Source organism: Heptranchias perlo, chromosome 14 (assembly GCF_035084215.1).
Source record: "Heptranchias perlo isolate sHepPer1 chromosome 14, sHepPer1.hap1, whole genome shotgun sequence".
NCBI lineage: Eukaryota > Metazoa > Chordata > Chondrichthyes > Hexanchiformes > Hexanchidae > Heptranchias > Heptranchias perlo.
In genome coordinates this window covers 62,103,025-62,121,265 of record NC_090338.1, presented here as the reverse complement: position 1 = coordinate 62,121,265, position 18,241 = coordinate 62,103,025, and the positions used below count along the sequence as shown (strand labels likewise).

Genomic DNA, 18,241 nt, shown 5'->3' with positions numbered 1-18,241 from the left:
TAACAGCTTCTCTGAGCAGCCCATTACACAGTGCCCTGCTGGCAGGTAGTATCTCGCAAACTGAAAAAAAAAACAAGATGATAAAGGAAACAAAAAAGCAGCAAGATAATATCAACAATTCCTCTATAATTAGTCAGAGAAGGACTTCCATCAACCCAGTGCCAGGCTGTGTTTGGGATTCTCAGTGCTTTAAAACCTTTCAAATACCAGACAAGCGTGTAACAAGGATTGCCTGATAAGTTGTTCTCCAGCACACTCACAGCAATTACACTCACACACTTTGAACCAAGATTGATTCAGTAAACTCCAGACTTCACATGAGGAGACAGCGTAGCCAAACAAATAAATGGGGCTTTTTTCCCCTCTCCTCCCCTCCCTCGCTCATTTATCTCCGCACTACTAGATGCAAGGCAGCACAGATCTGATAATCTGCTTTCTGGGATTAAAAACTCTGAGAAACTTTTCCCAACAATTTACTTGTCAGTTTTCGGCCTCGTTCCAGAATTTTGTCAGCAACGGAATGAGTGGAAAATGTGCAGACTGGGAAGCAGATAAATAAAACCTACAAGGAGGCTTGCATTTAACATACAATCAACTCAAAAAAACCCTGATACACTTAGAAATGTAATCGCCCTTCGTTTCCTACTGCTGTTGGCGCGACCTCAACAGTGACGTGGGGGCACGCATACTACATTAGGGTGTCAAGGCAATCTTGACTGATAAGAAACAAGTTCACAGGCTGGGTCAGACAGTCAGCTGGCCAGCGCTCAATTCCTCTTCATCCTGCTTACGTCCTTATTGAGATTGCTTTTTTTTTAAAGAAACAGAATTCCCAGTTGAGAACACGGATTCATGACAGGGAATCGCTAAGACAGACCAACCGCGACAAGGTTAATCAATGTCCACGGGCACTACAAGAATGGCTGCCGAGATTCTCACGCGATCTTGGCAGTCATTTTGCGTCATTGGGCCTGAGGCAGCAGAAATTGAGGTAATAACAGTGGCAGATTGAACCCTGGAGTTTTACAGATTGAATATAACAGTAACTGAGTGATGGGAAATGCACCCACACAGCTGTATCCTCTGGAAAACCTATTTGTTGGATAATGGGAGAGTGGATTGATAGATAGTTATTGTGTGGCTGTCAGGCGAGGATAGGACCTGGCTTTGCTGTGCTGCTCCCTACAATTGGATAGAAAAATATGTACCATTGAATCGTACCAACCTATGACCACCGAACTACACCCCAGCAAAAAGCAGATGCCTCCAGTAGAGAGGGGGGAAGGGAAGAAACAAAAAATCAGGTCTTCCAAAGCTTGTTGCCAATACTATAGAGCAGGATGAGAGCCTCCCTAGGCCACGTCGGACCTTGGAGGCATTCCTTCCCCTCTCCCTCTCCTCCCCCCACCCGCCCATCTCCTTCTCCGTGACATGAACAAGGGTCTCTCCATATGGGAAACCAATACTCCTTTAGAACAAGCAACTTTGTGCAAAGATTGACTTGTTTCTGGAGAGAAGGAAGTAATGTAATTCAAACATCTTGAAGAAAAGTGGAAGCAGACTCAAAGCTTCGGTAGGTGCTGACACAGACTGCACAGTGATCCTGCAGTGTGTGCTGTGCTGTTAATAGAAGTTTGTTATACCGCATTACTTGGCCGAGTCCCAAGTGGGATGCAGTACCAAGGGTCAGGACTTTACTTCCAAAATCCAACCTCGCAACTTCCATAAACACGAGCTGATTGCTATGGTTTTCAAAAGGCCTGATTTCTTAACATTTAACAGTCCCAGCGAGTATCCCCTCCCCCAGACCTCATCCCATCTGCACTCCAAATTGCTGGACAGCGTGCAACAGCCCCCAGATTAGCAACCTCCAGCACGCATGATGTCTTTCTAGCTCATTCTTGGCGGTAAAGCCACAATAAAGAGGGTAAGGATGCTGCAGGCTACACACTTAAGCGTAGCCGCTGCTATTTCTTGCAAATGCTCTTCAAGCCAAAACCACGCAGCTCCTCAAACAGTGTCAGATGTAAAGTCACTGACCACAAATGGCCAGCCTTGTAGCACAGAGGCCTCACATCAGTCATGGAGTCACGGTTACCCATTAATACGACACACATGCCTGCAGCTCCCTCTGGGAGGCTCCATTTCTCTCCTCTTTTGTCCCAGTTCCCTTGGGTCATGTCAAGGACGTAGGAGGCAAATTTAACATTTCACACAGTCCTCTCAGACGCTACCTCCAGCCTTCCTTCACCCACTGGTACAGGCAATTCCAGGAGGATCAGGCATGGTCATCAGGAACATTTCTTAACTTTTATATTCAAATAGTGTATTCTGGTTAATTTTAAGACCTGTTTCTTACTTCACAGTTGATAGATTTTTAATCTAAAAAGAGTTATAGGAAAAATAAATATCATTTGGGATCTTCCATATTCACCTGACCAGCCAGATGGTCATTTCTCCAAACGTTGCCAGCGCAGTTAGTTCCCCCCCTCCGTTCCATTTTCACAAGGGCACACTCCCCTTCTCAGGGACATCTTCCCCCTCAGAGACTTTCTTCCTCTCTTGCTCTCAGTTCAGAGAGGAACTTGACCCCTTCCCCTCTACGTTCACTGAAGCAATCTTCTGCCTAACTCCTCTGCCATTCACTCTCTCCCTCCCCCAGTTAAGAAAAGCCCTCTCCCCCACGCTTCCCACAGTTAAGAAAAGCCCTCTCCCCCACCCTTCCCACAGTTAACAGGAGCCCTCTCCCCCTCCCTTCCCCCAGTTAACAGGAGCCCTCTCCCCTCCCTTCCCCCAGTTAAGAAAAGCCCACTCCCCCTCCCTTCCCCCAGTTAACAGGAGCCCTCTCCCCTCCCTTCCCCCAGTTAAGAAAAGCCCACTCCCCCTCCCTTCCCCCAGTTAACAGGAGCCCTCTCCCCCTCCCTTCCCCCAGTTAACAGAAGCCCTCTCCCCCTCCCTTCCCCCAGTTAACAGGAGCCCTCTCCCCCTCCCTTCCCCCAGTTAACAGGAGCCCTCTCCCCCTCCCTTCCCCCAGTTAACAGAAGCCCTCTCCCCCTCCCTTCCCCCAGTTAACAGAGGCCCTCTCCCCCTCCCTTCCCCCAGTTAACAGAAGCCCTCTCCCCCTCCCTTCCCCCAGTTAACAGGAGCCCTCTCCCCCTCCCTTCCCCCAGTTAACAGAAGCCCTCTCCCCCTCCCTTCCCCCAGTTAACAGGAGCCCTCTCCCCCTCCCTTCCCCCAGTTAACAGGAGCCCTCTCCCCCTCCCTTCCCCCAGTTAACAGAGGCCCTCTCCCCCTCCCTTCCCCCAGTTAACAGAGGCCCTCTCCCCCTCCCTTCCCCCAGTTAACAGAGGCCCTCTCCCCCTCCCTTCCCCCAGTTAACAGAGGCACTCTCCCCCTCCCTTCCCCCAGTTAACAGGAGCCCTCTCCCCCTCCCTTCCCCCAGTTAACAGGAGCCCTCTCCCCCTCCCTTCCCCCAGTTAACAGGAGCCCTCTCCCTCTCCCCCTCCCTTCCCCCAGTTAACAGAGGCCCTCTCCCCCTCCCTTCCCCCAGTTAACAGGAGCCCTCTCCCCCTCTCTTCTCCCAGTTAACAGAAGCCCTCTCCCCCTCTCTTCTCCAAGTTAACAGAAGCCCTCTCCCCCTCCCTTCCCCAAGCTAACAGAAGCCCTCTCCCCCTCTCTTCTCCCAGTTAACAGAGGCCCTCTCCCCCTCCCTTCCCCCAGTTAACAGGAGCCCTCTCCCCCTCTCTTCTCCCAGTTAACAGAAGCCCTCTCCCCCTCTCTTCTCCAAGTTAACAGAAGCCCTCTCCCCCTCCCTTCCCCCAGTTAACAGAAGCCCTCTCCCCCTCCCCCTACCCTCCCCCAGTTTACAGAGTGCTCTCCGCCCATGATGTTTTATTATTGCCAGTCCCAGCTCCCACCTGTTGCTTTGCTCTAGGAGCAGACTGTGTGCCATTCTATGGGTGGGAATTCCCAATCTTGCAAAAAACTACTGTGCCATCAGGAATTCCCACCCTAGCTCCCACAGCAAAAACAACACCATCAGGAGCTGGAGGCAGGACCAGCAGGGAAAGGAGTTCCAGGGAGCCGACAGGCAGATACTCAGATCCTAAGGGGCAGCACGAGCTTGTACAGCAATAGCTGATTTTCCATCCCAAGGAAATAAAGAGCACATATAGTAGAGTATGGACTGTACACCTGCTAATACTAATGTGTCACATTGCTATCTCTTGAGCAGCGCTCTTAAAAAAATAAAAAGCTTCTGGTCTTGAAATGAATTTCCTCCAATTGACTGATACAGCTTCAAGGCTGCTCCTCCATCGTTCCTTCAAACGTGGCCCTGCCTAATCTCTCCTTCTTCAACTCTCTCTTTATGGGCTTCTTCCTTCTCTCCCCCACACCAAGCACATTAAAGGAGGACAGCCAAGAGGATACTTTTAATATAAAGTGCTCCCTCCACCTATACAATACCAAAAGGTTGCTCTCCCAACTTGGGCAATATAGGCTAACATTTAATATTGAATGGAGGTCTGCCAATTTGGACATCCCCCAGTGCCAGGGAGCCGCTCTGAGATTACAGATGCATCAAAGAGCAACTCCATAAAATGACCCACAAGTCAACTCTTGGGATCAGCCCGAATACTGAGCCTGAACTTCCTGAATCCAGAAACATCAGTCATTGCTGAGCAACCTACCAGGACTGACGTTTTGTGCCTCGGAGTTGCCTTAGTGAGATACACTCCAACATTATCTACAGAAGGTCAAGGACTTTTACCTCATTTTTGCTCTGGGAGAGGGGAGAGCATTTATGCTGAAAATAAATCCTGCCCTTTCTACCCTTTTTCATTAATGAGGGTTCTTTGGCAGAGCCTCACAAAATAAGCCCATATTACTCATTTACATAAACCTAACATTTAAGACAAATTTGTACCTTGACATTGGATTTCTCAACACAACAAATTTCAGGGCAGTGTCTACTTTATAGAGCATGTGACACAAGCCCCGACTTTAACTCGGGATGTGGATCGGGCCATTTTAACCCTCGGGCATTTAAATGCTGAAAGTCTGACACTTGCCTGAACCCGGCGGGAATGACAAGGAGGCTGGCGGGCGCGGGAGGTCAGGCGGCAGGAGGTCACCTCCATGGGCCAAAAGGAACGGCCCCGACATAAGGTAAATGTGTAAAGAGGGTGGAGAAGCGTCTGAGGGGATTGCAATCAGGGGAAGGGGAGGGCAGCCCAAGGGCATGGGAGACCCCAAGGTTTCCTTATGGGGCCCAGCAGGAGCTCGCCCGCCTGCTGCCAGGGTTCACTGGTGGGCCAGGCACTGAGATTCGCTGCTGCGATCAGCAGTTAAGACTGTACTGACATTTAAATATTAATGAGGTCCCTGTCTGCCTGCGGTGGGCGGCCTCGATGCTGCCGAAAATCCGAGAGGTAAAATGGTGGTGGTTGCGAATATATCGGGAACTGGGTAGGCAGGGTTAAAGTTGAGCCTATGGTGTGTTGACAAAGCTAGAAAATCTGCTGTCAAGCTTCTACCACTGACTTGTCACTTGTTCAGTTCAGAAACTCATTTCCTTAAGAGTCAACATGATCAAAACACAGGGGAACTTTTTTTTTAAATGACAACAATTTGGCTACTAGATTGGGAAACTTCTCAACAAATTGCTTCGTCTTGATCATTAAATAATGAACGAATCCACTTGGGTAAACCTACTTTTCATAATCTTTGTCTTGACTTTGTGTCAATCTTTGCCCAGTCAATAATTGGGAAATGCCTCAACAAATGATTCCCTGGAGTTATTGCATGTGTGCGACGCAGACTCCAGAGAAAAGAAACAGTAACAGAAACCCTGGCTCTAACTGCCCGAGCTTGGCTGCCATGTCTGGTACAATGCAAGTGTTTGTGGGCAACCTTTTAAGAAATAAATAAATCAGGCCTTGCATTTCTGAAAGTAAAATAATTGCTCCCATCTCCTGAACCATGAAAACACGAGAAAGGAAGTAGATGTCAGAATGCAAACCAAATGCTGCCTCATCAACAAGCCCATAACTATTTCAGGTTTCTAAGCAATCAATGAACTCGCATTTTAGGTGATTAATCAAATGAAGGCCTAGAGGCCTGGTTAGAGTAAATTATCCAGTGAAAGGGTAATGATATCCAGGGATTCAATGCCCAAGAGATGAGATTCCAAAAGCAGCCTATCAATTGAAATTATTCTGACACACGGATGTAGATGAGGTTCAGCAATCTGTAATTTTTAACAGATCCAGATGGAAAAGATGATTGGACTATCCGATCCTTTAGAAGTTTAGATTTCTCTTTAAAAACAAAAAGAGGAGAAAAGGTTCTGAAATGAGCAAAGTGACGCCTGAATTCTGATCAGAAGCAGATTGATCCCGACAACCGCACAGCTTTGCTTTCAATAACTGTGCTGACAAGCACAACTCGGGATGAAAGATGGAGTCGCAACCTGAGGATACTGCAGCCCCCTATTGGGAGGTGTTTTTTCAATCTAACAACTTTGTAAAATTCTTTTGAAGCTCTTTACTGAAGAACTTTCAAAATATGCATATAGTAACAAATGATGAGGCGAACAATAACCATTACAGTTTGTGGGATTAATCTAGTCATAATTTCATAAGGGTGTCATGCAGACGCACCTGACATGGCTCCTGACAGGAGGTTTTGAATTGGCCTTGTTCCATGAAGAACGCCGTCCCTTCAAACAGTGCCACTGACATGCTATACAACTATTACCTGCAATTGATGCTGTCAGGCCTTCAGTAGGAAATTTTTAACAACCCAAACCGTTGGATTATTTTTATACTTTTCAAGGTGAGGGATATAATTTTTTCCCCTCGGTGGTATATATTCTGCTTGGCAAAGTGCCGCATGCAATCGCTTAATGTATTCTTGCTACAGTCCTCTGTGCACCATTTTCAGGCAGGTGTTAACTCTTGTCTAACCATTGCGCACAGAGGGAAATAATATGAGTACATTAAATGCTCCTCCGTGAATTTCACCAAATGGAAAATATACCCCTAATATCAACATCAAGCATCGCCAGGTTAGCTCCCTTTAACCTGCTCTTAAGTACTTCAACCTTAGGAGAGCACCCCTACTGCACCAGTGTAAGAGTTCCATTTCCTACATGTCCTTGTGGGTTTTCTGAGAGTGGTTGCCAATTTTTGCCAAGTTATGGGTGGCTTTTTGTTGTGGGCTCATACTGACTAGAGGCTGAGAATCAGCAACTCATTTCACTTCCAACTCTTACAGGCAGGAGGGTGACGACTTCCATCCCATCAGTTTGAGCTAGATGTTGTACATTAGGTGATCTAACAGGGTTTGCCCGTACACATCTGTAACTGGGCAGATGTTTCAAAAAAAGAGACACCATGGTAATCAGCAGAAACATCTACAGAAATGAAGGACTAGTGTTTCGCTATCAGCAGACAGGCTTCTCCCACGGGCTGAAGGTGGAACCAACAGCCCTGGTTCAGCAAAGGGTCATCGGTATACTTGAACTTGTGCTGATGTGTGAAAATTTAAAAGGTTTTAGCAGTGAATATTATGACGTGTTTAAACAATGTCCTTTCTCTGTATTCTGCCTCAGTATATGGGATTAATTGGGGACAGCACTTTTAACAATATTCATATCCATACTAACAACTGGCAACTTGACCTATGATTCCCAAATCTCTCCATCACTGGGGTTTTTCTCACCTCATGTCTAGGTCTCTCGTAGACTAATTGATAGAGAGATTGATTGCTCTGATTAGTCAACTACTCCATTATGTTTGTATCATGCAACTACTAAATGGACCTTGGTCTTTTTTTGTTTAGTAGTTCCTCGGTTCCTATGATCTACTAAAATGTAACAGCATGATCAGATGGACCAGTGTAAATCCAAATTTGAATATGTTCATTGCCGTAGACCAGGAAAACTATTGATAGCCTGAAAACTACTGCCCGGCAATTTGGGATTATCAGGTTCTTTCAATCTTACGCCCATTGTTATTATGAGGTAGATTTTATGAATTAGTGGTCCTGGTGCAGAGCTTCAGAGTTGGGAACATGTACTGGGAATTTGGGTGCAGATGTCTGTGGGTCCCACGTGACTTTCCCCCCATTAAAATGTATGGATAGGGAATCGTGTTGATGAAGCTGTCTTCTGTTCCAGAATTCCCAATATGCACATTTACCAAATGAAGCTTTAATACAATTTTAAAATCTACCCCTATGCTTTTCAGTCCGGATTATATACAGTGCTTATTTCGAAACAACATGGTGACTGAGAGATGGCCAGATATTTGCAGTTGGGTATTCTGTAACCAGAAGTAATATCTTCTCAAGAGGACTCTCCCCACCATGTTTTATTAACAAATGGCATAAATAGAATCACCAACTTGAAAATGGTGAGGGTGCGAGAAAGTAACTTAACTCCTGATGTTCAGAAGTATGTGATACACGTGCCTTTCAGGTGGAGTGAAGTGCTTTCCATATCCCACTCCAGCCATGAAATTGCCTGCAGTTCCCGCAATACACACCGTGTTCAGAGGGGCTCCGATATCACTGTAAATATCCATCAGTACTACCTCTCTGAAGCATTTCACCCAATAATAAACCACAAGGACAGGACATCAGAATGGTTATGGAGTGGATTACAAATATTGATGACTAAAACACCATTTGGGCTTGACAGCATTTGTCAAAACTGAAGGCAAGACTGCGTGGAGCAGGGGACTCGAGTTCTGATGGTTGTTTTTGATTAAAAGAATTCATTGAAAGCTTAATCTCTGGTGTCCAATGCTTCACATTATAAGGCACAGAAGTAAGGGGGAAAAATTGGCTTTTTTTGTTTTGATGGACAGTTTACATTTTAGAAAATTTGTGGACAATGCCTTCAAAAACGAGCAAGCAGTAACTCCTACCACCGTTTCTGGGTTCAGAGGTCAGATAAACAACTTATTGCCAAGACTACTAAGGTCAGCCGGTACCCAGTCAGAGAGAGTTGGGAGAGAGCAGGTTGGGGTGACTGTACTTCCCTCTCTCCCTGTCAGGGAGCTTCCCTTCAATGCTTCCCTCTGATTAATCCCTGAGAACAATCAATCGCAACAGTTTGGATGTGGTTCTGGAGTGGTTCTGAAATCGCACAGTTTCCATTTTCTCAGTTTGTTTCAAACCCAGAACAAAGGAACATAAGAACAGCAGTAGGCCATTCAGCCCCTCGAGCCTGGGATAAATTAGATCATGGCTGATCTTTGCCTTAACTCCATCTATCCGCCTTGGTTGCATAATTTTTAATGCCCTTGTCTAACAAAAATCTATCATTCTCAGTTTTGAAATTGTCAATTGACCTCGTCTCAACAGCTTTATTTGGGGGGGTGGATAGAGAATTCCAGATCCAGAACATCAACAATGGAAGAAAATATTTACAACATAGAATATGTTTTGGTTTAAACAGAGTCTAAACAAAAGGATTTTTTATTGGGGCAGACACTCTTGGATTTACAGGGTAATAAAATGCCAGAATATTTACAGTTTGTTCAGTCAGAAAAATAAAGTCGTTGGAAGTGTAGAATTCATTCCTTTGACTTATTGTCTCCCCTCCCCTTTACTTTTCTCTCTAAGCCCTGGATCAAGCAGCAACTTCAGCCAAGTAGACACATGGGTGGCCTGACAGGCTTCTGCCAGCACCACTCTTCCACCAACTACCAGGAGGCTTGCAAGAGGGGCCAGGCAGTAACTCACGCTCTAATTTTTTATTTCCCTTTCCATGGAGAACCTTGGGCCTCCGCTCGGCACCTTGCCACCTCTCTACAACAGGCAGCAGCACCGAAATCAAGAGCGTGGAAAATCACAGGCGCAGACCTACATGCTATTTCCACAGCTTTCTGCTCTATTGGGGAAAAATAATAATCTAGCCGCTAATGATAGGGACATTATAAATGCATTTGTAAAGATTTTCTCTGTTCACTGTTTCTTTTTAACAACTTACATACTGCCTTTAACTTAGAGAAACGTCCCAAGGTGCTTCACAGGAACGTAATCAAAAAAATGGCCACCGAGGCAAAGGAGGAGGTATTCGGAGGGGTGAGCTTGATCGAACAGGTTTAGGATTTTTCTAGGAATACTGAGCATGCACATTACATTTACCATGTCGCTACACATGTTACAACTTTTTTAAAATAATCTTTTCTTTTCTGCTTAACCCATCAGTGGCAGTGAACCAATTCTAAATACAAAATGTGTGCACAATAACGCAATCAGTGATGGAATGACTGTTCCTCACCTCAGGCACCATCAAGGATTGTAAGCTTTCATGACACATCACCTGACCTGGCCACTCAATCAGGAAAAGCAAGGACACCGAGGGAATGAATTATAGAGAAAATTAATGGAAATCTTTTAAAAAAGCTGGGCTAGGTCATGTTCGCTACAATAATATCAACACATGAGAGAGTTTGTAAAAAGGAATTTGCATGAAGCTGCTGATCAGGTAAAGCGTTTAATACCCTCGTGACAGTTAAAGGTTACCCCATTTTAAAGGTAGTTACAGAAAACAGGAAACAAACAGCAGTCCTGGTACCACACATCGCCCAGTCCAACCAGGTGGGATTTTGCCAATAAGTTAAACCATTGACAACATGCCAGCTAATAAAAGTTCACTCTTCATGTGGCATCTGTAATGTACATTCATATGTAAATCAGTTAGAAAAAAATCCAAAAAGTACACAAAACAAAGAGCCACTCGTAGCCCTCCTGAGGGCTCACACACATACATTTTTATATAGGGAAACTGCAGTTATTCATCCAAAATATCTGAGCTAAATGATTGTCATATGCTGAATAATAATCCTTAAACAGACACTTGTAATTATTGCAGCCTTAAGTTAAAAAGACTTACTATAGAATTAAGAGAGAAAATAATAAATCTGTGAAACATTATTGTACAAAGGGACGAAATAAATAAGCTTGTTTGGCCTAGCTCAGTAATGCTGTCACTCACGAAAACACATCTTCATTGCTCACAAAATGGCCACTCCCAACATGCAGCAGGGAATTATTTGAGCGGATTTTGTATTTAAAATACTAATAGACTTTTACATTCAGCATAGCAAAAGACTGGACATAAGCTTCTGTGAAAAAACGATCCTGAACTTTCCTGAAACATCCTGGTTAGCTAGATAGCTCAAACAAGCTATTTCTTGATTGGCTAATGATTCAAACAACTTGAGTAAGCACTTTCCTAATTAGATGGTGGACCACCCAACTCAAACAAACAAGGCATTGATTGATCAGTTGGCCCAAAACTTTGTAGGAATTTGTTTCCCACCACACAGCCATTCTGTAAGTTAAATTAACTCAAAAAGACATCGGGAAAAAACCCACAGGAAAACATCATCTTTTGGTTACTCACAGTCGGGAGAGTTTTGGGGTACCCTGGAATAGCAGCTCAGGAAGGACCTGAAGTTTATTCTTGTTGAGTCGCCTGATAAGAAAAACAAATGTAGAACAAAAGCAATCAAACACAAATGCGATGTATGTAGACATGGTGCAGTACCAGTGAAAACTCTTAATCACTTCATTGCTGTGTATTCAAAACACTGAACTTTCCAACCTCCTCCAATAATGTGTTACTGTTGGGTATCCAGACATGACTTGTACCAATCCAGTGTTGTGGTGTACCAAAGGTCACTGTTCAACCTGTAGTGTACACTGTACACTATACAGTACACAAACCCACGCAAGCTTACAAGCTAATGCATTATTAGGGAGCTGGATTATCATCAACAGCAGAAACTGAATCACACAGCACCCTGTGTTACTGACTGTATCTCCACTGATGTTAATCCAGCTTCCTCACACTGTCGGGCCCAGCAACACACCCAAAACTCTACCCAATTATGTCAACATTACTTACCATTTGACCAAAAATATGCAACAATTGACAGAAAAGATACAATATTAACAGTTGCAATAATAATTCTTTACAACTGTTAAAAAGTATGCTGAAAGTGACAACTCTGTAAATGAATAATCACAGACTGTGCTTCAGAAGCTGCAGACTGCACTGATATGAACTTCACATTTAAAGTTAATCAGATTAGAAAATGGTTTGAGTTCCTCCGATTCCCAATGTGTTACTGGAAGCTGAGCTACAGAAATAATTTCTCAACTAAATCTGTCCCCTATAAGACAAGTGTCAAACACTGTCCTTAATATATCAAAGAGTTACTTTCTTCATCGTGTAGTCTCTGAGAAATCTTTCTCTACTTATTTGTAAACACATCTAACGATGCCCCAAACTGCTTTGAACTCAGAGGGCTTCATGTGCATGCCACCCGTCGCTGTAAAAGGTCACTGAGTATATTTGCACAGAGACAGAACCCCTTTGAGACCTGGACAGAGAATAGATTTGTTTTTGCTTCAGGCTTCTGTACACTAATGAGGTGACACGTAATTACACAGAATTGAATCCAGTCTACTTGCCTGCGTCTGCACAAGACCAAACCATCATCTCTGACGTCAGCCTAAGAAACATTTACCTTCAATTAAAGGAATGGCTACATTACAGTACACTCATTAATGCCTTCATATGTCAAAGGGATCTGCATCTTTGCTTTCTCCTTGATAAGGAGACATACATCTCTATAGGTTCCGAAAAGTTTATTTTCTCTCGCACTTTGCTTGGGTCTCACTAGGGCACACATCAAAAGTGAAGAAGAGAATGAGATCTCCGCTCATTCAGTGTGCTCCCGGCCTTCACTAGCGCCTTCTTTCACCAGCTGTTAGAAAGGTGGGCAAAAGAGGCTCGAGATGTTTGGCTCCCCAATTTTCCGTTCCCCCTCATGGAGATGCCGGCTTTCCATTTGCCACCTCCTCAAGGCCGAGGCTATGAATTCAGCCATCAGACCTCAACTCTATGGCATCTGTTGACACTCCAACATACACCAATACCCCCCAGCACCCCCATTGTGAGATTGGGGCAAAGGGGGAAAGCAGTGTACCAGGTGGAAATGGGGAGTGAGAAGGGGAGAAGCAAGAGTGCCAGGTGGAACCGAGGAGGGGTAAGGGAGAAGACATGTGCCAGGCAGAACTGAGGGGGTGAAAGGTGCCAGCTTAAAAAGAGAGAGGTACCAAAGTCAACTGAAGGAGGATAGTGCCAATATGAACTGGAAGGGTGAGGAGAGTGCTGATGTGAACTGAAGGAGGCGAGAGAGAGAGAATAATAAAGAGCACCGATGGCCGTGAGGGCAGGGGGAAAGGAATCTGGAAGAAGTGGCTACAATCATAAATTCACTGCCTACACCCCTGATGTTAGTTTTCCACTGGATGAGTTTGTTGTGTTGGATTTTTTTAGCCATATCAGCAGAAGCCTGGCCAATTGTGACTCACCTGCTATTATGCTCATTTCATAAGAATATGAGAAAAAGGAACAGGAGTCGGCCATAAGGCCCCTCAAGCCTGCTCCGCCATTCAATAAGATCATGGCTGATCCTTTACCTCAATTCCGCTTTCCCGCCCGATCACCATATCTCTTGATTTCCTTGGTGTCCAAAAGTCTGTCGATCTCAGTTTTGAATATACTTAATGACTGAACGTCTACAGCCCTCAGGGGTAGAGAATTCCAAAGATTCACAACCCTCTGAGTGAAGAAATGTTTCCTCATCTCAGTCCTAAATGGCCGACCCCTTATCCTGAGACTGTTACCCCTGGTTCTAGACTCTCCAGCCAGGGGAAAACAGCCTCTCAGCATCTACCCTGTCAAGTCCTCTAAGAATTTTATACATTTCAATGAGATCATCTCTCATTCTTCTAAACTCCAGAGAGTATAGGCCCATTCTACTCAATCTCTCCTCATAGGACAACCCTCTCATCCCAGGAATCAATCTAATGAATCTTCATTGCACCACCTCTATGGCAAGTATATCCTTCCTTAGGTAAGGAGACAAAAACTGTACACAGTACTCCAGGTGAGGACTCACCAGAGCCCCATGTAATTGCAGCAAGACCTCCTTACTCTTATACTCCAACCCCCTTGCAATAAAGGCTAACATACCATTTGCCTTCCTAATTGCTTGCTGTACTTGCATGTTAACTTCCTATGATTCGTGTACAAGGACACCCAAATCTCTCTGAAGACCAACATTACTTAGTCTCTGATCTTTTAAAATAATATTCTGCTTTTCTATTCTTCCTACCAAAGTGGATAACTCATGCTTTTTTAAACTGGGCAAATAACAGCCATGGATGTTAATTCAATTCCAAAGTGGGAAACTGCAGGAAATTAGGCAAAGCAGCAAATCTCAACATGTCACTCACTGACAGAGCCAAAGACTGATTTGTAAATCCATGGCATCTGAACTAAAATATTTGCTCTCATATGTTTAATTACCCTCTGAGTTTTGAAATTAGAGACAAAAAGTAAACTACAATTCAAGCCTTAAAAATAGTCTGCAGGCGTAGCTCATATTGAAAAATATATTTCAATCAATCAACAACACTGAACCAGTTAGTGTAACAATTGTTAGCAAAATGCACATTGAACAGACTCTCTGTGAAAGGGTTCAGCTCCTCCACCACAGAATTAGCTCAAGGTCAGCATTGGAGCTAGCTTCTTTCTGATCGTTTTAATTTCCCCCAGTGGAAATCTGGCCCCTTTATCTTTTCTCTGAAAGCTGATTAACAAGCCTTTAACAAGGCTTTAACAGGCAACAGCAGGTCTTTCAGTTTTGTTCCTCAATAAAATAACTAAGTTCTGAATTCCTAAATATTGTAACCATGGTTTACTACATATTCAGTATTATATAGTGGTATTCAGTCCAAAAACCTTTTTAAGCATGATGATTCTGTACCAACTTATTGTTTGATGGGACTCCATAAATATACTGCATCACAGCTGTGCCGAGAATAAGTGCCAGTCCGTACAAGGAGAGAATGATCAAGCGTATTGGTTTTTGGGAAAAAGAGGGACGGGTTAGTGAGCGCACTGGCCTATGTGGTTTTGAGACATGGAGAATAGTCACAGATGTGATCCTTGTACTGTGCTGATTTAGCTGACCCAGCCAGTGCGGGGGAGCGGTATCACTTCGATTGGTCTAAATGTCCCTGCTCTAGAGAGGTGGGGGGGTGAAAAAATTAAGCCAGGTTCCTGCCCCTGTTTGCAATCCAGCGATCCCCTGCTGGAAAACGCACAGTTATGAACATCAGGTGAGGGCAGGTTCAGGCTCAACTGTGAGCCCCCCTCCCTGGCTCAGCAGCCAGCTGATATTCACTGTCTGAGCTCACAAGTGAAGAAAGGCCATGTGGTGAGGTATCAGAGGGCTGTCCGTGGAATCCACCAGGTTCCTGCCAGGCAGGTTAGGTTAAAATCGGGGCTCTAAGTGGCCATCTTTCATATGGGGACCTCGACAGTGAGTGTTGTCAGGCAATTCAACTTGGGTGCCACTCCAGCTAAGTCTCATCCCATCTTCACCAAGCACACAGCCAGTGTTGGTTGCTGGATGGCAATCTAAATTAGGAACCCATGCCTATTTTTCCCCCTCCATAACCCAGGGGCACTGAAGCCAGTTGTCGCACCTCAATTGCTCCATCCTATCTGACTGAGATCACCTAACTGGGACCTAACCAGTTTTTTATGGCTCATCGTCTTGCTGCCTTAACCAACTTAGCCACTTGGGAGGGGAGAGATGGGGCAGAAAAAACATGTTTCATCATTTTAAAATACACGAGCCATCCCATGCCATTCTAGTGCAATTCTTGAGCTGCCCGCTGAGGAGGGACCTATGGGCAAGCAGCTGCTTGTTTACCCCCCTCAGGCAGACCAATGGCACACATTGGCCTAAACAGGCCCATGAAATAACCCAAAAGGTATTTAAGTGAGTGAAAAGTAGGTGGAGGAAGTGGTTGGCCCATCATGCCTAATCAGAACAGATCAGGGGCTTAGAGGGTTAAATTCTGAGGGCAGGTTGCATAAACTCGGCTTGTATTCCCTTGCGTGCAGGAGATTGTGGGGTTATCTGATCGAGGTATTTAAAATGTTAAAAGGATTCGATAGGGTAGATATGGAGAAACTATTTCCTCTGGTGGGGGAATCAAGAACAAGGGGACATAATCTTTAAATTAGAGCTAGGCCATTCAGGAAAGAAATCAGGAAGCACTTTTTCACACAAAGGGCAGTAGAAATCTGGAATTCTCTCCCCAATAAGCTATGGATGCTGGGGGTCAATTGGAGCTTTCAAGACGAACATTGATGGATTTTTTTGTAAGGTAAGGCTAACAAGGGACATGGAGCAAAGGCGGGTAAATAGAGTTGTGGTGCAGATCAGCCGTGATCTAATTGAATGGCAGATTCGGCTTGAGGGGCTGAATGGCCTACCCCTGTTCCTATGTTCCTACCATTGGAGGAGGAGCATCCACAAGGCAAAAAGGAGCAAGACACTAAGGATAAGAGTTTGGATAAGTTCAAATTCAGACGATACAAAGTTCACAGCCTCTGGTCTTGTGGACTCATTAGGAACCCCAGTGGATCGCTGAAGAAGGCAGGACTGAACTATCATTTCCACTGAAGTTTCACTTGCTGATTCAGATGGTACACGGGGCGAGGGGATCCACTTCTCAAGTGCCACATGTTTTTTGCGCAGTGCTGGATATCTCCAGCTCCTGAATTTACCCCCTTCCCCATCATTCCATGAATCATCAACACCATCTCTTGTCAGCCAAATTTTTAATCTTGAAATGGTGGTTTCTGGATTGAATATCGATCATCAGCTTATTTATAGATGTTATTCATTTTTTTAATAAAAAGTATGAAATCAGACATCATGATCACTGTTTTCTATCATTCTTCCTGTCATCACTTGGCAGTGAAGCTCACCAAGAGACACAGCAACTTTATTTCACTTACGTTAACTTCATAATGAAGTTGGACACCATGAAAAATTGTTGCCACGCATTTTGGTCACACACTACGCAATGTGGACCCTACTGGGTCGTTAATAGGTTGACAGGTTCTGGTGCTGGGAGGCAAGAGGTGATAGAAGCTCTGTTTCATTTGTTGAATGAAAACACAAGATCAAAGACAAGTCACACACAGCATCCAGGCCCAGCCATGTATCAACACAGCTGCTCAGCAGTGGGCCTTCTGAGCCCCTTCAAAGAGTCTTCCCAATTGCCTTATGCATTCTTCGTTTTGCTGACGTTAATGTAATTTCAGCGATTAGTAGAAATCCACAGTCCCCAAACTGCCCAACCCCCAAAATAAGCACTGGAGTGTTAGTATTTACTTGAAGAATTAGGCATTCGAATGTTGCTGTCTTTACTGCAGGATGTCCCAGAGCTCACTGATTACAGGCAATGCAGGAGCATTTCAAAACCTCTTCTTTCACAACGCAGTGTACACTACTACAGCTGTACGCACATACACAGTTGTGGTGAATTTGCAGCTGTTTGGGATTAAGAGTTCATGGGTCACCCCACTACGATGGCGGACAGTTAACGCAATGATGTTAATAGGATTAGACCAGACCAAGTCTGCCCGGCAGTGATAAGCTCATATGGGTAGGAAGCTATATTGATGAGGAAGGAGCTACAATGCCACTACTATCCCGAAGCAGCTTTGGAAGAGTTTCTAATCACTGTTCATCATAGAAATGAAGGATACTGCACTGCCAGTGGTGTATGACTAGATTTATTTCACGAGTATGAACCACCCCCTGTTTCCTCCTCTTTTGTAGGTACTGGCTCCTTCTAGATTACAGACGTATGGGTACCAAGCTCCCTCTGCTACATCAGCCAGGTGGCCTTTCCCTGTGTGTGAACCTTGAGGAGGGTATCACAGCCAACCTCAATTTTATCCTCACCTAATATCCTGCCATGTGCAGTTTGAAGCAGGGGTCTATGAATAGTGATCAGGAGCAGGAACCCTGGTTGATTCCTACCCACCCAAGGCCCAATATAGCAACCCAATTGCTGTCCCGGTGAGATCAGCATACCAGGAATCAAACCTAGGAAGCCAAGCATTTCCCCAACAAGCAAGGCAAAAATGACTCCAGGATTACTGACATGCCTTCCAATATCCAGTTCCAGAGTGCCATTGGTGGAGGTATGAGAGCGTATTCAAAGCCTGGCCACACTCTCTTGGTTGTTGATTTTCATGCTGTTTCCAAGCTTGGACAATAAGACATGGCAGCCAAGATTTGCCAATCAGGCACGATCCTAACCTCAAGTTGGGCAG

The 18,241-nt window shown here is 44.8% G+C and overlaps 1 protein-coding gene across 1 annotated transcript in view; it reads right to left on the bottom strand.

Annotated features, from left to right (window-relative positions):
• Positions 1-18,241, bottom strand: part of LOC137332578 (slit homolog 3 protein-like) — a 612,265-nt gene that overhangs the window by 527,077 nt on the left and 66,947 nt on the right. Inside the window, exon 4 of the mRNA XM_067996507.1 lies at positions 11,423-11,494. Within this exon, the coding sequence (XP_067852608.1) occupies positions 11,423-11,494 (72 nt within the window). The remainder of the gene's footprint in view (positions 1-11,422; positions 11,495-18,241) is intronic.